Here is a 25294-nt window from a genome sequence, read left to right on the forward strand (position 1 = left end):
ATCAGTCAAGGTTGCAACCCATGTATTGGAAATACTGTCGTAGGAGTAAAATTCAATGTCTTGACATTTTTTGTCATCTATATCATGTCAAATTTAATGGAGATAAGCTGTCAATTATTTTAATGAACTCTGCAAAATGTAGTTCTGCCTTTTTTTTGCAGACATCAAAATTTTAGGTGCCATTTGAAATTTTACATTAAATGGAATTGATATAATAGGTAAATACAAAGTAATATGTAAGAAATAGAGGCATCAAAAGCACTTGTTTGTGGTATCCAAGGAAGCACACTAGCAGTTCTTGAGATAAATGAACCATCAGTTGCACAGAGCCGGACCTGTAAAGAGGCCAATGAGGCTTGGGCCTCAGGCCCCCTGGGCCCAAAAAAATTTTAGGGGCCCATTTTTAAGACCAGAGCTCTCCTATTTTTATTTAATATAATATAAATATTTGAAATATTATATTTGTTTAATGTGAATGCAAATTTTATTGTTATTTTGATTCTTTAAAAAAAAATTGGAGGTGCTGCCCCCGAACTCCTACTATTAATAGGGGGCCCATTTTTTTCCTCCGCCTCAGGCCCCATAAAACACAGGTACGGCTCTGCAGCTGCATACCAATGTCCATTGGAATCTATCAATTCTTTGGCTGTTTCAAAAGTGTGAAATAAATAATCTTGTATAACAGCAGCCTCCAACATTGTAAGGATACGAGAAAAGTAAAAACAACACATACAACTTAGTTTTCTAGCTCACCATTAATGAGATCCAATTCAAAACTTGTTGGACATGTACATCACAAAAATCTACTTTGAACAAGATAATATGCATCGTTGTCAATCGTGAGTTCTCCAATGGCGAAATAGAAAAAAAAAACAACAAAAAACCCCATTTTGAGTTTGGGACTGAGGTAGGGCGGAGCCGGGTGGGGGCAGGGACAGGGGTGGAGGGGGGGGGGGGCAGGGATGGGGACCAGGATAATTATTTTCAGATGCAGCGGGGGTGAACGTCCAAAGTCTCCCTCACCACAAGGATGAACCAAAAATGAAGGTTAAGTTTTTGAGACGGGGTGGCAGTGGAGACCTTGTTGCCCGCACTGACAACATAAATGACTAGATGAATGGATGGGAAACTTCATAAGGGAATATTTCACTACTCCCAAGGAAAGGAATATTGAATTAACGCTAAAACATTGGATCAAACAATCAACGTAACTGAGTGCATTGCACTTGAGTATACATGGACGGTTGTGTGCATTGTGGGCCGTTGATTTTTGATGCCTTTGAAAAACTTGGTTGCATGGTACAGTCAAAAGATTTAAAACCAATTTCCTATTAAACAAGCATTTCAGATCACATCCATAACATCTGATCAACAAAAATAAAAATAAAAATTAGGAAACAAAGATGATTTCCACTCAATATTTTGGCAGCTTCATTAGTATATAATAAATAAATAAATAAATAAATATGGATTATTGTAGACCATGCATGAAAACATACACATTTTTTTGGAAATAAAAACACACGCATACTTACAACGGACCTTTAGAGCAAAATGGCCCACCCACCTCACATATTTTCACATTTAAGACGCCCTTGAGGAATAGCCAACCGTCAAACCCTCATTTTATGCTCATTCAAAAATCATGAAAATGATGAGATTACATGTGATTAAAATATAATCCATAGATTATTAAAAATTGTCGGTAGTCTATGTAGGTTGTTTCTTTAGGGCAAGGCGACAATGAAATCATTGTGGTTAGATGTCATTTGTTGGTTCACACACACACATCAAAGGGCTACCAACAAGATGCTTACACAAGCAAAAAATTAAGCACATACACCAACACAAGAGAACATGTTGAAATATCCTTTTCTTTCCTTGACTAATCATGATATGACTTCAAAGTAACCAATCTATGTGTTTGGCATCATATGAAATATGACCCAGTTCATGAACTGAAGAGTTTGTAATAGTGTTTATACATGTACAAAATGACTAATGGGCAGCAACTGTAACTTGAAAAATGAATTTTAATTTTTTTTACTTAACCATAGTACAAACTGCCAACTTTTCTCAAGGATAAGTTTTTGCTACTTGAACTAGTTGAAATTTTGAAGATCACAAACTTGGTCTTGTGGAATGTGAGACCCAAACAGATCATAATTTATAAGCTGATCTCGTCATCACTAGTCACCAAGAATCCACTCATCATTTATGTACAGTTCAAAGAATAACAAAGTTTGTTTTGTCCAGCGCATGCCAAGTTAATTTTAGAGGCAGGGTAAGCTATATGGTGGCAAATATCGTGATATCTATATTTTTAAAATATTAAATTATTTTTAAAAACATCACGAGGAACGCTAAAAACACTGGTGCTATTTTTGTGCATATAAGAAGAGCAAAAAAAAATGAGGATATTTTGTAAAATATTCTATTTTATGGTGATACGTGAGTCTTAGATCAGCTTCTCAATCTTTAATAATGTGCTTGGGAGTTGTGCTAAACATGATTAACTTTGTGAATTTGGATGCATCTCTAGTTTTGATATCGGAGTTCATGAACTTGTTCATGATTCCAAGGATGGCAAGGACACCCTAATTTCAGAACAGCAGTAGAAACTAAAAATAGTTAATGATCTTGGCCACGATTCACGCGACATTAAGAAAACGGGGAACCTACCATGCTTCATGGCCGTATATCTAGCTGGTTCTCCCCTAGCCAACTCCATCTCAGAGATGGACGGTTCCAACGCACTCCCCCGTCCTCACGCGCTACATCCAACCGTTGGAGTTGGACGAATGGTTCTCGTGGGACCATGCACTGATGCACAGCATTTCCATGCTGGCTATCTTACAGTATCCAAAGTCAGCAACAAACAAACCCTTTTGAGACATCGAAGTCATTCAACACTTTAAAAAGGATTAATCCGTAATTTCGTTTAGAGAGCAAGGCAAATTTAAGTTAGAATATCCTCCGCAAAATTCCCGTAACAATAAAGAACCGGCGAGGGTATTTTCGTAATTCGTGTATTCCCAAAATACCCTTATAAAATGGCCATTAGTTGCAGCGCAAAGTACCGGCCCGACTCCCTCGCAATCAAGGACATTTTCGGAACAAAAAAAAGTAACGCCCGAAAGAATTCCTTCTTCTTTCTCTCCGGGGAGGGATACCCTGAGCTATCCCGCAAGGAAGCGTTCCGTGAGGTCGTCTCCCTCCCTGCTGATTCCTCTCCCTCCCCCAACGGTTTCCGAGCTACAGAGGCCGGATTCCCCCCCACGGACGAAGAGTAGAGAGAGGATGCCGACGCCTTCGCCGCGGGCAGGGAAGAATCCGGCGTCGAAGCGCCACCTCCAGCACCAACGGATGGACCCCTACGACATGCTGGGCGTCTCGCGTGGCGCCTCCGACCAGGAGATCAAGACGGCCTACCGGAAGTTGGCGCTCAAGTAAAACCCTAACCCTAATGCCCCCCACTCTCCCTTTCTTTCTCTCTCTCTCTCTCTCGGTGTGATTTGGTAGCTTTGAGTTTCTGGACTCTCTTTGCTTCGGATTTCGTCTTACTTTGTTTGTGGTTATAGGCTGCACCTGAAAATCCGCGTAAAGGAAACTAGGGATCTTCTTTTACATAAAAATTGCGTTTTTTCCGTGGAAAGAAAAAAAAATCGTTTAGTTTTTGTCAACGGGAAAACCATACTTGATTTGATAATTTCTGCGTTTTTTGCATGAAAATGTGCATGGAATAACCTATATTTTCTGTGTTTTGGCTTGACTTCGTTGCCTCTTGGAAGAGAAAGAGTTTCCCTCTTTGGTTGCTATCGGGAAAGCCCGTGTCTGTTCTGTAATTTTGCAATTTTACGAGATAATGTCCATGGGGAAATCTAGGGTTTTTGTTTTGCCGTAATCTCTTTTCCGTAGATTAAGAGAAAAGATTTATTTTATTTATTGGAAAATTTCGTGCTTGATTCAGCTGATTCTCTGTGCAATCACTCGTTTCTGCTGTTCTTGAATTGGTCCGTGAAATACGTTCAGCTCTTCGCAATGCATTCCATTGTCTGTTTTTTGTGGCTTTCCTGTGCTTTAATAACCGACATGAACCGTGTTCCACGCTTCTTGTTTGTTGCGTGAAATGACTCTTTCGATGCTCATGCTTTTATCTTTTGTCGATCTCTACTTGGACGATTTCGCTAACCCTTAAAATGCCACTGTTGCAGAGTGATTTTCATAAATTGCAGTTAGGCAACACATATTCACTTCCAATTTTGATTGAGATTAGTATCATTGTGTCATTATATGCTCTTAAGGATTTTGAAACCTGCGCCCTTTGAAGAGATGGTATTACAAGTTAATATAGGTTCTCCAGCTTTAAGTATCAACTTGTCTTCTGAATATACTGACTATGAACAAGAGAGTGGTAGTCAAATGCTCCACATTTTGTAATCAATATTTCAGAAGAATATGGAGAAGCTCTTCTTTTTCATCCTATTGATGACCTAAGTAAAGAATACGTGTTTCCAATGTGATCTCAGGGTCCAGCTAAGGTAAAGGTGTGGCTTCCCTCTTTTTGGGGCACATTAGAGCTAGAATATTGTTGTATTGATGGCATTTTCCTTAATAGGTTATGATAAATTTGAAACACTTGCTCTGTCTGAACAAATTGACCTCTTGAAGTACCTCTGCAGAAGAATGGAGTTGTAAAAAAATGTGAAAACTATTTTTCTTCAAAAAAAATATTAATATAGATCTATTGAAAATTTACATGAATTTGACATAAGTGGAGACATCGATATGAAAATCAGGAGGTATTCTGAGATCCCAAAGTGACAGCCATTCTACTGCAGCTTGACGGATATGCCTTTGAGGAAATTAATGGAACTGCACCTGCAATATGGGAATCACTGATGCTATTTCATGTTGAATGGGATTCAAGTCTATCTGATGAGAATGCATATTATGTTCAACAAGAACAATGGTTTTAAATTGGATATCATTACAAGATGGGGTTTCTAAGTCTTGTTACCTCACTGAATGGGCTCTTTGTGTGCATGTCCTTTATGGTACAGAGTAAAGATTGCTGGCAATTTAGGTTATTGCTGATTGAGGCATAGAAATATGAAGTCAGAATGTGACTCCTTTTCATCCTAAGAACAGGATACATGTTATAGATAAAATAGGAACTTAGAAATCAAATGGAGATAACACAATGGGACCATCAATGTGGTTGCGGAGGTGTTTGTACATCTTTATATTATTGCTTTTTCGTTTATTGACATATAGAACAAATAAAGATTATCATCTGTTCATGGTTGGCCTCACCAATATCTGTGATCCACGATGCATCAGAGGGCCTTTGAATTAGATGTGCATCACCTGTCCTTTAGTTTAGTACATGTTGGTGCAACTGGCTGCCATGTGCTGATCCTTTCAACTTCATGCTGATTGCTGATAGGATGATTTTGGTGGGCATTTGGAATTATGAGTGGGATGATAGTCTCATGGAGGATTTCTAAGATCCACATTCAAGTTTAATCGTGTGGTTCTAATTGGTGCCTTGGTTTTGGTAGGGACTTGAAAACAGTCTAGGATCTGTGGTAATCCAAGACCACTGGCATACTGCTCATCTTTGTTGTGCTTGTTATCTAGTTCATCCGCCGATATCCCACATCTTATACTACATTCTCTATGGTCATCTGGAGCCACGAGAGGAATATGAAAGGACCTGTTGGTGGTTTGTGCTACTGATGTGACAAAGATACCTTGTGCTTCTTCAGAAATACCATGTTAACATTAATGTTTATCACCATGTATCTCCTGATCGATAATCAAAGGTTGATTTTGTATCCCTTAGAGACTTTTAGAAGTTATCTTATGTGTTTATTTTTCTCCTCTTTCACAGTTGCAAGTTGAAATCATATAAAAGCTGGAGTCATGTCTTTTGTACTTGTAAATTGAGAACATAAAAAATGAAAGTCTGCAGTTTCTTTCTTAGTACAATCTATCTCATATACATAGAAGGATATCCTGTTGTTTGCACTAATTTTTGACAAGGTTCATCCTTTTTCCTATTTTTTCTTATTCCAATCTTCCATATCCATTCCATCTCTGGAGATTTGAACTGCTATAATTGGAGGTTGACTCCAATTATGGCCTTAAACAACTAATGAAGACTTTTTCCTCTGCATATGACATATACTTCTAGTGAATGGAACTGTGCCCTGGTCAGCTTCTCCTTTTGTGATTGTGCTGAAGATTTGCAAAAATGCTGATCTTTTTTGTGGATTCAATACTCACAATGATTACTGTGCTTATGGACCTGTTTGTAGGTACCATCCAGACAAAAATGCGAATGACCCTGAAGCTGCTGATATGTTCAAGGAAATTACCTATTCCTACACCATTTTGTCTGATCCTGACAAACGCCGGCAATACGATGCAGCAGGCTTTGAGGTGAGTCATTCAGCTAGGTTTTGTGTTATTGTTACTGAAACTTCCAACCTGCAGAAATTTGACAAATGTGTTACATTCTACTTGGTGGTGTCATCTTTACTCTCTTTTATTAGTATTTGATCTTTGTATTGCTCCTTCATCATTCATGTACTTCTAGTATCAATTCACCAGCCACTTTTTTTGGAGTTAGTTTTGGTGCTTGGATGAGATATTTTGGATCATGCAAATACAATGCGTAGCTAATGACAATACTGTTTAGAAAGAGTTAATAAAGATACTTTTTTAGTGAATTCATGCATTCAAGCTCACCAGCCGTTTTTTGGGTGACTGTTCCCCCAGGCAAAGGTTTTCTCATGGTTTGTATGTACGTGAGCTTTTAACACATTCCCCAACTTAAGATTATGCATCCGGCCAGACAGTGTGTTGTATGCTAAAGGCAGTTGAAATCAATAACCATGTTTTGAGGCAATGTGGTTATTTAAAGTTTTTTCTCCTTTATTTGTTGAATGAAGTCTGCAGGAGAATGGCAGGCAATTCAAAAAAATGGGCTGCTATACCTAAAATGTTATAGGAAGTTGTGGAGGACAGTTTTGAGATGGTGGATCATGGCTACCTTGGGGTCTCTATAGTTTCTAACACTGAATAGAACCTGGATAATCAATCTTTCATGGCTATTGGAAACTGATTGGATTTCATCATGTCTGTGAAGTGCTCAACTGTTCTAAGTATATATAGGATATAGACCTTATATATAGGGGTAATGTCTGCTACCCTTGTGAAAAAATGTAATATGTTTATTTTTTTTCTGTTTTTTTGCCCATCTGACCCTCAGATGTGATCTACATATTAAGTTTAGTAGAAACTAACCTTTGGATCATGTTTTTCTTATGCATATGTCGGATTTTACAAGGGTTAAAAAATCGATGACCTATAATGTACCAAATTTTCAAACCTTAAGATAACATATTTTTACGCCGAAAAACTATGATCCAAGGGTTGATTCCTACTATTTTGAACATGCTGAACACATCCATGATTTCAGATTTGGCCAAAACAACCTCATTCTATGAGTTCTAACCATGGTTGCCAGTTGAGGAAGCGGGAGCGGGAAGCGATACAGGAAGCGGAAGCGGGAAGCGAGGCATTTTCAAAATTTTAGGAAGCGGGAAGCGTGAGACGACTTAGGAGCGAATCAGGAAGCGAGGGGGAAGCGAAAAAATGTTTCTCAACCAATATACTGTTCATTCATGGGACTCAAATAAGAATATAAATGATCATCATATTGATAACACAAAAGATAAAGACCATCATGTTATTGCAACAGGAAAATAAAACAAATAGTCTCTAACAATCCCCTATTCCCTAAATGTACTTTCTAGAGAGAATGAAGGAATCAAATCTACTCACGAGCTGAACCTCACACCACACAGGTCAGACACCAGCCCTATATCACTCGAAAAATCTTCATCAACGCAAAATATGGGCCCACCATTTGGGGGAAACAATTTGGATGGGTCGAAACAGGTCTAAACTCATTAACTGACTTTATTTCCCAACCTTAACACCCTCTGAGTAGCCACACAAATCTCAGATTTTCAGAAAGTGAACCAAAATAAAATTAAGTTAGGCAATGATGTTCCAAACCCTAGGTAGAGAATCAGATCTCCAAGGACCAAAACTTTCAGAAAATAAAACTAACAAGCTTTCCGTTTTCAAAAGATCAAGGTTACGGTGACAAGGCAACGGTAAGCTATAAGCAACCCAATAAATAATGATAAACATAGATAGAATAAATTGTTTCCAACAACATGCACATGAATAAGCAATTCTGTAGAACCGACAAAGAGTGTAAAACATGTCACAGGGATACTCTAACTTAATCCCATATCATATCCCATGTGGTAAACGGGTTTCGTGCCAAGATGAAAGCTTGGAATCCCTCTGCCTCTTGGGGCTTAAGAGATGGTTAGGGTTTGCGACTGCCTAACCCCAACTTGCCTTTAAAAAAACAAAAGAAAAAAAAAACTCTGAAGAGTCTGAGCGAGAGTCGCCATGCTTGGCTTGTGAAGGGGTTGCAGTTGTGCGATGAGCGTGAGAGAAGAGATGGAGAGAGTGAGAGGAGAGCGTACCTGAACATAAGGGGGGGAGGGGAAAAATCAGAGTCGTGGGAGATGGAGAGAAGAGATGGAGGGGAAATGGATACGCGTACCTGAATATCCCCATCGTCAATCGGTTGCGGTCGCCGAACGTCAGAAAAGGTTGCCGAAAGTTCTGAAGGTCGTCGGTCGGTGGCCAAAATCCTGAGAGAGAGAGAGGAAGAGAGAGACTCGGAAGAGGCGTGAAAAAAACCCTAAAGCCTCTCTTTTATGTTTTTTTCACGAGTTTTTAAAATTCCAATTTTGCCCTTAATAAAAAAACTCTTTCTTTTAAAAAAAAGGGCAAAATAGTAATAAAGGTAACGCGTACCCCTTTAAAGGGGTACACGCTTCCTAATACTTAAGTGCGCTTCCCCGTGCGTTTCGGGAGTGTCGCGTTTAGCGCTTTCGAAACACATATCGGGGAAGCATGCTTCCCCTCAAGCATAGGCGCTTCCGGTAACTCTGGATCTAAGCTCCAAAAGAAAAATCTAATCATTGAATCATGTTTAGCATATTCTATTTATTATTGTCATTTGTTAAAGTTGACTCAAATATGACAGTTTATACCATTTTTAAACCACCCTTATTTTCATGAATTATGAGCCATTGATTTTTACCATCTCAAAAAAAGAATCTTATGGTGTCTTAAACATGATAAAACCTTCTAACATCCTAAATAAATCATGCTAAACACATCTGTACAGTTAGTTTTACCATTTGGTGGCTAGATCTATGCAAACAAGAGTATGTACCACCATATGGTATCATGGTACAAAACCACCATATTTTTTCTATATATATGGGGTATATACCATCCTTTTAGAAATTACCTTCATCTGTGACTTCTTGATTTGAATCTTATTGATTGGTTCTAGGCCATTGAATCAGAAAACCAAGAACTGGAGCTTGATCTTTCAAGTCTTGGAGCAGTGAACACAATGTTTGCTGCCATTTTCAGGTGAGCCTGGCTTTTACAAGGTTCCCTGCACCTACGTTTTAATTGTCAGCAATTTGTTTTGCAACTAATTGAATGTACTTCTGTAAAAGCAAACTTGGTGTGCCGATAAAGACAACTGTATCAGCAGCGGTTTTGGAGGAGGCACTGAATGGCACAATAACCATTCGACCACTTCTCTTGGGACAGCCTTTGGTTAAAAAAGTTAGTTGTGGTTGTGGACATTTCCTTTTTGTTTTACACCTATTATTTCCACTGCTGTTATTTATCTTTCCTTTTGCTTTGCTGTACAGGTTGAGAAACAGTGTGCACATTTCTACTCTATAACAATAACGGAAGAGGAAGCAGAGGCAGGGCTTGTATGTAGAGTGCAATCATCAGACAGAAGCAAATTCAAGGTTTTTGCAAATATTCAACTTTACCTTTTCCAGTCTATAAAGATATTGCCATACTTCAAAATCTTTTGGCATGACAATTTTGGTATTTTTTCCTTTTGAATTGGTATTAGAGATTTGTCATAAAAAAATTGGTGTTAGAACTTGGAAGCTGTATTTCTCGTATTGGGCATACTGAAGCATATGCTTCTTGCTTGAATTGCAATTTCATTTTGGTGATAAGTTCACGGGGATGATTACTTAATCTTATCCTTGCTGAGAATTGAAGAACTTTTTGTTGAAGCAAGTTTTAAAACTAGAGAATGTAATAAGCAGAATTGAAGAAACTCTTGTTGGAGTTATGAAGGAGATGGCAGGTTAGGAATTTGGTCTAGCACTTGAGGCTCCTAAATGGACAAAGAGACATTTCATGGAAATAGTCATGTGACTAAGGGTTTCTATCATGTCTCTAACTGAAATTCCAGTCACTGGATGATCTGGAATTTTGGCATAGAACCGTGTGATTTTGAGTCAAATTCCTTTTAGAGATCTTTGGATGAGCATGCTTTTGACAATCAGAAAGAAAGTTCATGTACTTCTTTTCGTGTTAGTTATCTACAATATTTGTGGAGTAGCAATTCACTAAATGATATTGTGACAAGAATGTTGCATATTTTAAGTAAATTTGTGATTGTGAAAATGCACTTTATTGGGTTGAATATTTGTGGAGTATCCATTCATAACTGAGGGGTCTCAAGTTCGAATCCATGGGGTTTATCCCTCCACTTGTTTATCCAAAAAAAAGAAAGAGAAAATGCAGTTTGGTTAATATTACTATATTTTCACTTACATGTCACATTTCAGATATCATGACTTGGGAGTATTTCCAGACTGCCCAAGGGATTCTTACATGTATACTGTGTCATTCTTTTTTATGGTAATGATGGGTTAATCTCTTCATTGATTGTGTGTCCTATGCCCTATTTTTTGTCTGGCTATTGCATTGAAGTTGGTTCCAACTTTATCACTCCATTTCTTTGTGTTATTTTAGACAAATAGTTCTGGAGCCAACTGGTGACCTGATCAAGATTTAATGTTCTTCCTGTTCAGATACAGGGGGCAGCCTATCACTTTCTGTGAGATGAATGAATCATTATGCCATTTCAGATTATGTGTATTAAAGCTATTATGTGGACTAAGTTAAAAATATTTTATTACTTTTCAGATCATGTTCATTAGTAGAAAGTACTAATTGTCTTAATTTTCGTATCTGGGCAGCTGTTGTACTTTGAGCCTGAAGAGAATGGGGGACTCAGCCTCGCATTGCAGGTTAGATGGGACATTGTCTTTGCTGAAACTAGAAGTAGCATGCTAACCTTCTTTTTGTTTAGCAAAAGATTGCTATGGATGCCAGTTTTGAAGCATATGCTTATTAGATACTATGTTGATCTCGAGGAACTTTAAGTGAATGCACTCACTTGAGTTCCTGGATATTGGTATCTTGGTTTGAAGGTTTCTACTGCTGAATTGCTGATATCTTATTTTATTTTTGTTATGATGTGGTTTCAAACGTCATTGCTGTACAGGAGGATAGTGCAAAGACAGGGAAGGTTACTTCAGCAGGGATGTACTTCCTTTGTTTTCCTGTTTATAGATTGGATCATACGGCAAATGCGGTATGTTAGCAATATTTTGGTATTTGCAGGCGATAGTGCCTTTGATTTTTTATTTTTTTTGTTTTGTTTTTCAAAACTGCATAGTTTGTTGGTGTTTATCTAATGGAAAGTTGGCAGATGGCTGCTGCTAAAGATCCAGATGCTGCCTTCTTTAAGAAGCTGGATGGATTTCAGTCATGTGAAATAACTGAGCTGAAAGCTGGCAGACATTTTTTTGCTGTTTATGGTCAGTTGACCTATTTGTTGTACCATTTGGAAGCACCTCCTGATAGATTGTGTGTATTAGTTTACAAAAGTTTGGTGATTAGATATTAGATTCTTCATTCTTTGCTTTTTATTTTTAAGGTGACAACTTCTTCAAGAGTGCAAGCTACTGCATAGAAGCTGTATGCGCTGCTTCCTTTTCTGAAGAGAAGGAGAAACTTAGGGATGTTGAAGCACAGATTTTGTCCAAAAGAGTTGAGCTATCTAAGTTTGAGACAGAATATAGAGAGGTTATCCTTTTTTGTTTTGTGCCTTTTTTTTTAATGTTTTGCTAGCTTTATGCTTTTGATGAACATGGCTCTTATGCTTTTCATGATGATGCTTATTTGAAAATCTCTATAAAAAAAGTATTTGTGTACAAACACAATGCTAGAGACAAGAAGTGTGCACAAAGGCATAAGAACTCTCACAAGTGCACAAGGGCACAAATACACATGCACAAAGGCATAAAAATATGAACTTCAATATATTGAATCCCAAAGGGGCTTTACAAAATCACACACCAAGCTAGAGGGGAATCACCCCTATATATACACATTGGAGAAGTGGAGGGGCTCCAACATATACGTTGGAGTCCCTCCAACGGTTATAAATATAACCGTTGGAGCCCCCTCCAACGTATATGTTGTGGCCCTCCCATGTACAACATTGAATAAAAAACAAAAAATAAAAGGAAATACTAAAAAGAAATAAAAAAAAGAAAATACAATCATATTCTCTAATGAGAATATGCATAAAATGTGGGAAAAGACCGAAATACCCTTATCAGATTTTGAATATATATACTTAGATAGATACATATATATACTATATATATATGTATATCTCTCTCTCTCTCTCTCTCTCTCTCTCTATATATATATATATATATATATATATATATATATATATATATATATATATATAAGGACATTACATTTTAACCTCCCCCTCCCCCTCAAACTTAGGGTGACATAACCGAAAGTTTGCGAAGAAGGAAGTTAAATCTTGGAGAGCACAACGCTTTGGTGAAGAAGTCTGCCAATTGATATTTTGATGTTACATATGGGAGGTTTATGGTTCTTAAGTATCCTTCACGAACATAGTGGCCGTCCATCTCAATATGCTTCGTGCGCTCATGAAATATGTGATTTTTGGCAATGTAAATTGCACTTTTATTATCACAACATAGTTTTTTGGGCCCTTGAACTTGAATATTCATATCTTCCAGCAAGCTGCGAATCCGAACAATCTCCATGATAATAGATGTCATGACTCTATATTCGACTTCTTAGGATGAAAGTGAGACCTTCTGTTGTTTCTTGCATCGTCAAGAAATTAAAGATTTTCCTAAAAAGATGTAAAGACCAGTGGTGGAGTGACGGTTATTTGTGTTACCTCCCCAATCAGAGTCAGTATAAACAATTAAATTCAATTCAGAAGAAGATAAAAATGCCCCCTTGTTTACTGTACCTTTTATGTATCTAATGATGCGGAAAATGATGCTCATATGAACTGTAGTAGGTGCATGTTGAAATTGACTAGCAACATGTACCGCATGAGAGATATCAGGCCTCGTAATGCAGAGATACCTTAAAGATCTAACCAGTTGCCTATAAGGTATGAGATCTTTTAGGAGAATCCCATCATCAATCTTCATCTTCGAACCTATTATTTCAAGAGTTTCGCGGCCTCGTAATGTTGGGATACGTTAAAGATCTAACCAGTTGCCTGTAAGGTGTGGGATCTTTTAGGAGAATTCCATCATTAATCTTCATCTTCGAACCTACTATTTCAGGAGTTTCACAAACCTTGTCATCTATGATTCCTGATCTGTCAAGAATCTCACAAGCAAGTTTAGTTTGAGACAAAAAATAACCTCTGTGAGAATAGACAACCTCAATTCTCAAAAAATATGTCAGAAATCTTAAGTCTGACGCTTCAAATTTTGAAGTCAAGATAGATTTAATGCTGTTGATTCCTTTGGTATCATCACCTGTTATTAACATATCATCAACATATAACAGTAATATAACAATTCTTGCATCAGATTTCTTAACAAACAATGCAGTATCAGTGAAACCATTTTCTATCGTTACATTGTTAAACCTATTGTGCCAAGCTTTGGGAGTTTGTTTTAAGTCATAAAGAGCTTTACGAAGACGGATAACTTTATTTTTTAGAGATTTTCATACCAGGTGGAGCATCCATATAGAATTTTTCATTAAGATCTCCATTTAAAAAGGCATTTTTGATGCCCATTTAAAAAATATTTCATTTTCTAATTGAAGCAATGGTGATGAGACATCTGACAGTAACCGTACGTGCTACTGGAGCAAATGTCTCTTCATAGTCAATCCCATATTCTTGACTATACCCTTTAGCTACTAAGCGAACTTTATACCTCTCAAGAGATTCATTACTCTTGGTTTTGACTTTGAACACCCATCAGCATACTATAGTTTTCTTTCCATTGGGAAGCGTTTGAACTTTCCAAGTGTTAGCTTTCCTAAGCGCTTTGAGTTCACTCTCCATGTCTTCTCTCCATTCGACACATCTTTTGGCTTCTTCAAAATTTTTTGGTTCAAAATATGAATGAATGGAACTTAAACAAACCCGATATTTAGGAGAGAAAAAATCAAAAGATACGAATCTAGGAGTTTTTCTAGTTCTTTCAGTTCTTCTAGGATTTGTATCATGTGTGAAGATAAATTTGCTAGGTTTACTATATTGTTCAATAGCACTTCTAAGGGTACTTCTATCTCTATGAGTATAGGTGATAGGGTCTCTAGTTATATTTTCTTCTTGAGAGGTAGGAGAATTAGAATCATTGTTGTTTTCAACCAATTCTTTGTCACTATTATATGTTAATTCATCATCACTAGAGATATCATCATCTTTAGATAATAAATCAAACAGAAAGGAATAGTCAGCATTTTTTAAGGGTGATTCATTCTTTTCAAAACCACTATTATTTTCCAAAAATGTTACATTTTTTGAGACATATAACTTATCATTCTTAATATCATAACATCGAAATCCTTTTTGGGTTTCAGAATAAGCCAAGAAAAGCACAAGAAATGGCTTTTGGTGAGAGTTTATCATTTTTATCCATAAGGACAAAACACTTACAACAAAAAATTCTCAATCTATTATAATCGGGTTCTTTTCCATATAGAGTCTCAAAAGGAGAAATTTTATCTAAATTTTTGGATAGAAGACAATTAATAAGATAAACGGATGCAAGAGCTGCCTTGACTCAATTTTTTTTTGGAATGCTTTGGGATATAAGAAGAGTTTTAGTGGTTTCAATGATATGCCTATGCTTCCTTTCGACCAACCCATTTTGTTGTGGGGTCTTAAGACACGATCTTTGATGGACAATACCATAGTCTTCAAGATATTTCTTAAATTCATTGAAAAGATATTCGCCTCCGGAATTGGTCCTAAATATCTTTAAATTACTATTAAATTGATTCTTAATTATCATATGATATGATTTAAAACATGAAAAAACTTCATACTTATGTTTAAAGAAATATATCTAATAATATCGAGAAAAATCATCCACAAAAATCACATAATAGGCAAAGCCTCCCTTGGATATGACGGGTGCTGGTCCCCAAACATCCGAATGAATAATTTTAAAAGGTTTTGTGGTAAACATACATCTTTGTTCAAAATGTATACTTTTCATTTTTCCAAGAATGCAATTATTACAAGAGAAAATATTTTTACAAAGATTTTTAACAAAATGCAAATAGGATAACTTGGTAATGTTGGGATGACCCAGTCTTTTGTGCCACACATTTATGTCTTTATCTTGGGCCACATTACGAAAATGAGTTTTAGGAATTTGAAGAGAGTCCACATAGTATAAGTCTCCCTTCCTAGAGCCTTCTCCAATCAACCTCCCGGACCGGTGATCCTGTATTAAACACTTATTAGATGAGAATTGAATGTCACATCCAAGATCCGAGAGTTGAGAAACGGAAAGTAGGTTCAAATTTAATTTTGATATAAATCTAATTTTGGGAATAAAGAAATTTTGGGATTCAAAGTTTTCAATCCCCTTAATTTCAAGAGAAGTGCTATCCGCGGTTGAAACAAACGATGGTGACAAATTTTTAGAATATTCAGAGAGAGAAGAAATCTTTGGAGACATATGAAATGAAGTACCCGTGTCTAAAAACCAAGAAGTTTTACCTGGAGGGAAAGGAGTAGATATGGCGGCACCGAAAATGGCTCCCTTCAGAAAAGGTTGAAGAGCTTTCATAATTTGATTGAGAGAGAGCTCTATTTGTGAAAGTAGCTGTACTTTCTTCTTTTTGTGGTTGGGATATAACTGCCATAGCCAATAATTTGTTCCAGTTGGGACAAACCGGTTTGATGTGTCTCGGTTCCTTGCAAAAGTGACACACAATTTTGCTATAGTCCCTTCTTCCATCTTGTCCACCATTGAATCCTTGATTTTGATTTTTAAAATGAGGAGGTTTATATGTCCTCAAGTTGTTTTCGGGCCTAGAAACGACATTCGCTTCATCACACTCTTCTTGATTTGTAGGCATTGCAAGAACACTTGGATTTTGCTTGCTAATACCCATACGAGTTTTCTCTCTACTTAATTTTGTAACAACGTCTTCAAGAGAGGGAGATGTGAAAGAGGATAGAAGAAAATATCTAATTTGCTCAAACTCCGGCCTTAGTCCATTCAAAAAATTAAAAAATCGATCTTCTTCTAATTGTTTATGACGAAGCTCTATGGCTTCTCTACTCAACTTTGGTTCAAGCATAACAAACTCATCCTAAATGGAAGAGAGTTTGGCAAAATACTCTCTTATAGTCATTTCCCTTTGAAGAAGGGTTAATGCCCTCTTTTGGAGGTAATACTTATAGGACAAGTCCCTAGAAGTGTACATCTTCTCAAGGTACTCTCATGCTTGAGATGCTTTTTTGAACTTTATAATATTGACGTTGATTCTTGTCTCAACGGAGGAGAAGATCCATGACAAGATCTTGAAGTTTTTCGTTTCCCATTACTCTCTTTTTTTGCTATATTCCTCAAGAGCCTTAGTTCTTTCATCTCCTTCAAGAATTTTGATTTCTCCTCTTTCAACCAAAGTGATTTTAGGCTCCGGTTCCAGAATCGAGCCTTGAACGTAACCCCAAAGTTCTTTTCTTTTAATATGGGCTTGCATATTTCTGGCCCACACATGATAATTGGAGCCATTAAACTTAAAGATAAGAGAGAAATGTGAGTCTTTTTCACCCATTAGCGAGATAAGATGAAAGAAAAGAATACGTACCACAATAAGATTTTAAATCTTGTTGCAGTAATCTTTTAAAATTTTGGATGGAGAGGAGTCTTCATGCCAATCACCAAAAAGTTGAAGGCACACTTTTCGAAGCACTCAATATGGTGAAGAACCACAAGATTTTTTTTCTCCAAGCAACCTCGCTCTGATACCATGTGAAAATCTCTATAAAAAAAGTAATTGTGTACAAACACAATGCTAGAGATAAGAAGTGTGCACAAAGGCACAAAGAGAACTCTCACAAGTGCACATATACACATGCACAAAGGCATAAAATATGAACTTCAATATATTGAATCCCAAAGGAGCTTTACAAAAACACACACCAAGCTAGAGGGGGATCACCCCTATATATACACATTGGAGAAGTGGGGGGGCTCCAACATATATGTTGGAGTCCCTCCAACGGTTATAAATATAACCGTCGGAGGGGGGCTCCAACGTATATGTTGTGGCCCCCCCATGTACAACATTGAATAAAAAACAAAAAAATAAAAAATAAAAAATAAAAGGAAAGACTAAAAAGAAATAAAAAAGAAAGAAAATACAATCATATTCTCTAATGAGAATATGCGTAAAATGTGGGAAAAGACCGAAATACCCTTATCGGATTTTGAATATATATTTATATATATACTTAGATAGATACATATACATATATGTACTATATATATGTATATCTCTCTCTCTCTTTCTATATATATATATATATATATATATATATAAAAGAACATTACATTTTAAGAGCTTAACCTTAGTCCTATATTTCCTATCATATACAGATTCATTATAATCGGTTAACTACTGTTATTGTAAAAACAACTAGATGTTCTACTGTTATATATGTGACTTCGGCAAGTAAATGATGGATTGGGAGATGGTTACAAGGATCCAAAATATAAAACCACATTAACATTTGACTGGTAAGAAAGAGGAAAATATTCAAAGCCTCATTTTTGGTTGACCATGGAAACATATACTCTGAATGAAAGTAAATCCTCTGGACTTTTAGATTCATTCGAGGGATGCAAAAATAAAAGCAATAAAAAATGAAATAGTGACAAAACCATATGATACTATCATTGTTAATTTACCGTAGCTACTTTATTCGATTATAATTATACCATGTATAAATGGTAATAAAGATCATATTGCAGTGATATATTATACTCAGAATAAAAATTAGGAGAATTGATTATATACTATGTTAGTCGGACACTGACAGGGGTGTCGGTGTTAGTGTCAGACACGGGAAGAAGTGTCGGACACGACGGGTCTTAAAAAACTAGATACTTGGACACGAGTCACACGACAATATATATATAAAGAGAGATTTAAAGAATTATGCAAACAAAATCATAAAATATAAAATGCACATTCCTTTCTCATTTGTAATTTGATCCTTGATAATTTACAGTTTTATTAACATGTAAGATTGTAAGTACAAAAAGTCAACAAATCATCAAGACTAATGGGAATGTCAATGCATGATGGATACTTCCCAGGTAAGTATTTTCTATACTCTAGAATAGTGTCCATAAAGCTGGACACCAGTGTCCTTTATTCAAGAAACTGGACACTTGTATGGACACTCCTTGGATACGGCATGTCCAAACACAATTTAAGGTGTCAGACACACTACACACGTGTCCAAATTTTTGGACACTTCTAATTTTAAAAAACGGCTTGTCGATACCGTGTTGAGGAGTGTCGGTGTCAATGTCCAACACCAACACTTCAGCTTAGGTGAAGTGTCCATGTAACATAGATTATATATATGCATGTATGTGTGCATGTATATATGTGTGTGTGTATGTATGTATGTATGTATACTTGAAGTAAACAACTGCTTTCTTGCTTATCTGGGCGCTCATGAACATAAAAAACAACTCCTAATTTTCATTTTCTATTAACCTATATATGTATGTATGTACCCCAAGCAAGAAAGCTTGTGGTGACTTATTCGTAGGCTCTGTTTGGGAGACCATATTGGGAACGCGTACGCCAAATCCTGGATTAAGCAAATCTGGGATTTGAGAGATGCGATTTGCCAGATCCTATGACTGTTTGGGAGTCAATTGCTGGAGTTGGCATCTCCTTGCTAACTATCAGCTCCCAAACAGCCTAATAGCACAAGTATTTGGAAAATAGCCAGTGTGAAGCTCAAATTTTACTCTCTTTTTTTTTCCCGGTTTTACTGTTCAACAATATTACCAGCAATGTTATCATCATCATCATCATCGTCATTATGATGACCACCATCATCATCAAGTATGTTCATCATACGCCACGATCATCAGCCTTGGTCATCGACTACCAAGACCACCATCATCATCATCTCCTCTTTTTTGGTGAGATGGCAATGGTGCAAACAGGCCAAAGAAGGGAAGAGCTTCGACAGGCAATGGCAGCAGAGCTCGGGTTTTTGGTTTTCGTCACTGCTGATTCCAAAGATGAGCTTCCAGAGGGAAGCTGGGGAGGGGGAGTTGATGGAGGCGAGGGAGAGGAAGGAGTTAATGGATAGTGAAACTGCCATTTTTTGCTAGACGTTTTGGTTTTTCCTCTGAATTTGGTTGTGTGCAATGGAGGAGTTGCAGAAACAGAGAATGGAAAAGATGAGGGGTTGGCAACCACCATCATCATACATTGACATCATCCCTATCTTATATTTTTTCAGGCAACTGCATGGGAAAATTGTTTAGTAAAATGGAAGAACAGACAGATGGGTTAGAAGGGTTACCAGCCATGGTATGGCAGAAAATCTCAAACCCCTAACGTCTACTGTTTTTTGGCGACCTTATCACTGGAAAATGCTTATAAAGAGTAGGAAAATCGTATATATATTTCTGGTTATGGTGGTCGGAAAAGTGGCTGGAAAAAGGAGCCACCACGGTTCAAAGATGTCAAGCTTAATCATCCTTGTGAATGGGGTGGGTAGGCATCGTGAAAGGCAATGAAAGGGCGTCTAAAGCAGAGATGGGGATGAATTTCAAACATCCTTGGAAGGATGTAATCGAAATCTGGAGATGGGAGGGGATTCAGGCAACCAAAATCCCCTCCTATCTCCCTGTATTTTCCACATATGGCATCCCAAGCGGTGGAGGTGGGAGGGGATCCCGTAAATCCCCTCTAAAGCTTTACCAAAACCGGCTCCCAAACACATCCTTAATTTATATTGATCTAATCTTCAAAAGTGAAAGCTAACCTTTGGATCATGTTTAGCATGATCTATTTATTATTTTCATGTGTTAAAAGTGATAGAACCTTGGGGATATAAGATTTGGTATACAAGAATAAATATGAATAGGAATGGAGTAGGGATTGTTATGAGTCGTGAGTTTATAGATAATGTAGTTGAGGTCCGTAGGAAGGGTGATAGGATTTTACTTATTAAATTAGTATTAGGTACGAATATTATTAATATTATTAGTGTTTATGCACCTCAAGTAGGTTTAGATGATTCCATTAAGCGTCAATTTTGGGAAGATTTAGATGGAGTAGTACAAGGGATATCTTATGGAGAAAGACTTTTCATCGGCCGTGAATGTAGGCATTAGTAGGGATGGATTTGAGAGTATCCTTGGAGGCTATGGTATAAGAGAAAAAAATGAAAGTGGAGAAAGGATTTTAGATTTTGGTTTGTCCTATGATATGATCTTAGCAAACACTTGGTTTAGGAAGAGGGAGTCTCACCTAGTAACATTTAAAAGTGGGGTTAATACGAGTCAGATAAAATTTTTCCTACTTAGAAAGAGAGATAAGGGTTGTTGCATCGATTGTAAGGTTATACCGGGAGAAAGTGTAGCTACACAACATAGAGTCTTAATTTTATATCTTAGAATTAGACAATACCGCAAAAGGGATAGACATATGATAGATCCTAGAATTAAGTGGTGGGCACTGAAAGAAGCTAAATAAGGAATGTTTGTAGAGCGGGTAGTTAAGGAAGTTGATTGATGTCTCGAAGAGGATTCAGAATCTATGTGGAATAAGATAGCGGGTGACATGAGAAAGGTGGCTAAGAAGGTATTGGGTGAGTCTAAAGGCGGTGCACCACTAGGTAAGGATACATCGTGGTGGAACGAGAATGTCAAATTAGCTATTAAGGTTAAAAGAGAGTGTTATAGAAATCTAAGTAAAAATCGTGATAATGAGAATTTGGAGAAGTATATGATAGCAAAGAAGGAAGCTAAAAAAGTAGTTCGGAACGCGAGGGATAAGGTATATAAGGAGGTTTATGACAAGTTGGATACCAAAGATGGTGAGAAGGATATTTATAGGCTTGCAAAGATGAGAGATAGGAAATCGAGGGATCTGGTATGGTTAGATGTATCAAAGATGAAATGCAAAGGGTTTTAGTCAAAGATGAGGAGATTAAGGAGAGATGGAAAGATTATTTTGATAAGCTATTTAATGAAAGTCATGCTCAGGATCTTGGAGACTTTTCAATTCCTTTTCATGAGATGAATCGTGACTTCATGCGCAAGATTCAAAAGAAAGAAATTGCAGAGGCTTTGAAGAAAATGAAATCAAGAAGGGCAGTTGGCCCAGATGGTATACCTATCGAGGCTTGGAAATGATTGGGAGAGAAAGGTTTAGAATGGTTGACAAATCTTTTTAACAAGATTTGGCGGACAAATAAGATGCCTAATGAGTGGAGGAAGAGTACTTTGGTGCCTCTATATAAGAATAAGGGTGATATACAAGATTGCACAAACTATCGTGGTATAAAACTCATGAGTCATACTATGAAACTTTGGGAGAGGGTGATTGAGTCTAGGTTGAGGAAGATTGTCATGATATCGGAGAATCAATTTGGTTTTATGCCTGGAAGATCAACTATGGAAGCTATACATCTTCTTAGACAACTTACTGAGAGAAATAGAAAGAGGAACAAAGATTTGCATATGGTTTTTATTGATTTGGAGAAGGCTTACGATAGAGTACCTAGGGACGTTCTCTGGTGGACAATGATGAAGAAAGGTGTTTCTCTCAAGTACATTAGTATAATTAAAGATATGTATGAAGGAGTAGTAACCAATGTCCGCACTTGTGGAGGGGTGACAACCAATTTTCCTATAACGGTTGGGTTACATCAAGGATCTGCTTTAAGCCCTTTCCTATTTGCTATAGTGATGGATGAGCTTACGAGATCAATTCAAGAAAATGTGCCGTGGTGTATGTTGTTTGCTGATGATATTGTTTTGATTGATGAGTCTAGAGCTGGGGTTAATGCTAAGTTAGAATTATGGAGACAGACATTGGAAGCAAGAGGTTTTAAGTTGAGTAAGAGTAAGACAAAATACATGGAATGTCGATTTAGTAAGCAACGAAGTAGTGATGAAAGTGTAGTGAAGCTTGGTGAGCACGAAATACCGGTGGATGATTCTTTCAAATATTTGGGATCTATCATTCAAAAGTATGGAGAAATTGATGGAGATGTAAATCATAGAATAAAGGTTGGGTGAATGAAATGGAAGAGTGCAACTGGAGTGTTGTGTGATCGTAGAATGCCATTGCGGTTGAAGGGAAAGTTTCATAGGGCGACTATTAGGCCCGCTTTACTATATAGTACGGAATGTTGGGCTGCCAAGAGACATCATATTCAAAAAATGAGTGTAGCTGAGATGCGTATGCTGAGATGGATGTGTGGAAATACAATAAACGATAAGATTCGGAACAAGGAGATACGTAAGAAGGTAGGCGTTGCACCCATTGAAAATAAGATGTGAGAGAATCGTTTACGGTGGTTTGGACATATTCGACGTAGGCCTAATGATGCTCCAGTTAGAAGGATGGAGAAATGGGAAAATATATTAGTTAAAAGAGGTCGGGGTAGGCCTAGGAAGACATGGATGAAGGTGATAAGAAAGGATATGAATGCTTTGAACCTCACCGAGGACATGGCATTGGATAGAAATGAATGGAGGAGAAGGATTCATGTGGAAGACCCATAATGATTTTCTTTGTTGGTTCATATCGCCGACCCCAATTGTTTTGGGATGAAGGCGTAGTTGTTGTTTTGTTGTTGATGTGTTAAAAGTTGACTCCAACATAATGTTTTCGGTCATCATTTTTAAACCATGCTCATCTTCATGAATTGTCAACAGGAGGTTTTTCACTATTGTGAAGATTGAATTTTATGATGTACCAGAGGTGATTAAACATTTAAACCTACTGCCCTGACCTTTGTGTGGTTAGATCCAACATTTGGTGGCTAAGTCCATTGAACAATTATGATATCGTGGTTTAGAACCTCACTGGATTTCTGGCACACACACACACACATAGGTTAATTGAAAACACCAAAAGTCTTCTTCTTTTAAACTTGTTGCTAAATCCATCCAATAATTAGTTGTTTACCTTCTTCCGGGTGGGTTTCAATCATTTTGAGGATAAAGAGACATGGCTTAAAAAATTATGCTGGGTGTTGAAAACCCAGGTTGATCTAAAGGAAGTTTATTCTGATCAATGGAAAAGGTTCAGTTGCATTTTGACATTTATGGAAGAGTAGGCACATTTTTCTTTATTTTTCAATAGTTATGTGCTTGTTTGACCATTGCACAAAATCAAGTGGAAATTCTGTTGCATTTTAACATCATGAAAAATTAGGTGCACTTTTCTTTAATTCCCAATAGTTAGGTGGGAAAAATCAAATTAATTTGGAATATCTACAAACATAAATCCTATTATAAGTTACCAATGCATAGTTATGTTTAAAGAAAAAAACCTTGTCTTTATTGCTACTTTCCTATCAAGCTGTTCATTCATACCATCATACTTTTCTGCTATATTATTATTTTAGAATTATCTTCAGATTATTAAAAACAAAATTGTAACTCTGATCACCTGAAAAACCTGAAAAGTACCTCGATTTTTTATTTGTGAGTTTCTAAACCAGTATGAATTAGTTCACAAGTAGCATCTCTGAATGCTGGAATCTTGGTGCAAGAAAGGACAAACTTTCAGTATACGACAAAATTAAGAAAACTCAAGCTCCTTGGGAAGTTAGGATTGTCCTCTATGTTAGTCTCCTCTGCTTGGGAAACTGCCACTTCTCTGTTTTAGAGATTGTGAAAGTAACCCTAAGAAACCATAAAAGTTTGAAACTGTAGTAGATTTTTGGGAATTTACACCTGTATTAGAACCCTGATTTTACGAAGGCACCAATTTCATCCCCGTTGTTTTTTCCAAATGCAAATGAGAATGCAAGTTTAGGTTAAAATTTCTTCTAGATTACTGAAAATTATCGATCTTTCTATTTGTTACACTCAACCGTTAAATTGTTCCATTTTCAGTCACTATGTTAGAGCATCTTGCTTTTCTTCTCTTTGCGTTTCTTTAGAACCTTGAGAAGTTTGAAACAATTTTATTCATCTCTCTTTTAGGTCTTAGCTCAGTTCACAGAGATGACAGGTAGATATGCACAAGAAATGAAGGATGTGAGTGCCTTCTACCTTTCTTTTTGCTGGGAAATTGCCATTAGGGTGATCATTATCCATTAGTTGATAAATATGATAAATTATATGCATTCTCTGACTTGTGATCTGGGTTGACCTTTTAGATAGATGAGCTTCTCAAACAACGAGATACGATTCATGCCTCATACTCATCCATATCACCTTCGAAATGTGCTTCTAGTGGTAGCAAGAGCAGGGTTTCACGCAAGGATTTTAAAGGGGAAGAAGGTTGCTACACGAGGCAGACAAAACCATCAACAAGAGAAAGATCAAGGAGAAAGAAGTGGTTCAATATCCACATAAAAGTGGACAAGAGGAAACCATGTTGAGTGATGTTGGTCCTTTTGGATTGCCAGCACGTAATCTGTTCTCTGCCTTACCATGTTGAAGATGAAGAGGCTGCTTAATTTCTCTGCAGTATAATGATAATTTTTGAGGGAGTGCTTCAAGCAGCAGGCTCATTCTGTGTATATGCAGTCATTTGTATGTGTTTTAGTTATAATTATTCAGGCTGCAGCAAACGAGGAAATGCTGGCTGCTAATGATACATCCTTGTTTGATCCTGGATGAATGGATCAAGGGTGCATGTGTCAAATATTCTTGTTGGAAAGGGTTCTAATTGTATGTACTTGTTATCAGAAATTTTGAGCAGCAATTCAATTCCTTCTTTTATGTGTTTGATGCCT

General features: G+C 37.0%; 1 protein-coding gene across 2 annotated transcripts; it reads left to right on the plus strand.

Moving 5' to 3' along the window:
* The first annotated feature begins 3182 nt into the window (after nt 1-3182).
* On the plus strand, nt 3183-25274 carry LOC149837517 (chaperone protein dnaJ 16-like). Of its 2 annotated transcripts, XM_090006085.1 has the most exons (11): nt 3183-3449; nt 6324-6447; nt 9461-9543; nt 9633-9744; nt 9834-9938; nt 11193-11243; nt 11501-11590; nt 11708-11816; nt 11936-12084; nt 24537-24590; nt 24713-25274. In XM_090006085.1, exons 1-11 carry the CDS (start codon nt 3301-3303, stop codon nt 24935-24937), a joined length of 1251 nt encoding a protein of 416 aa, XP_089862211.1. In that variant the 5' UTR covers nt 3183-3300; the 3' UTR covers nt 24938-25274. The 2 variants fall into 2 exon arrangements, with proteins under 2 accessions (XP_089862211.1, XP_089862212.1); XM_090006086.1 differs by lacking the exon at nt 24537-24590 and having other exon boundaries at nt 24713-25085.
* Nucleotides 25275-25294: the final 20 nt, after the last annotated feature.

This window comes from Nuphar pumila, chromosome 5, assembly GCF_984573655.1.
Source record: "Nuphar pumila chromosome 5, dmNupPumi1.hap1.1, whole genome shotgun sequence".
Lineage (NCBI taxonomy): Eukaryota > Viridiplantae > Streptophyta > Magnoliopsida > Nymphaeales > Nymphaeaceae > Nuphar > Nuphar pumila.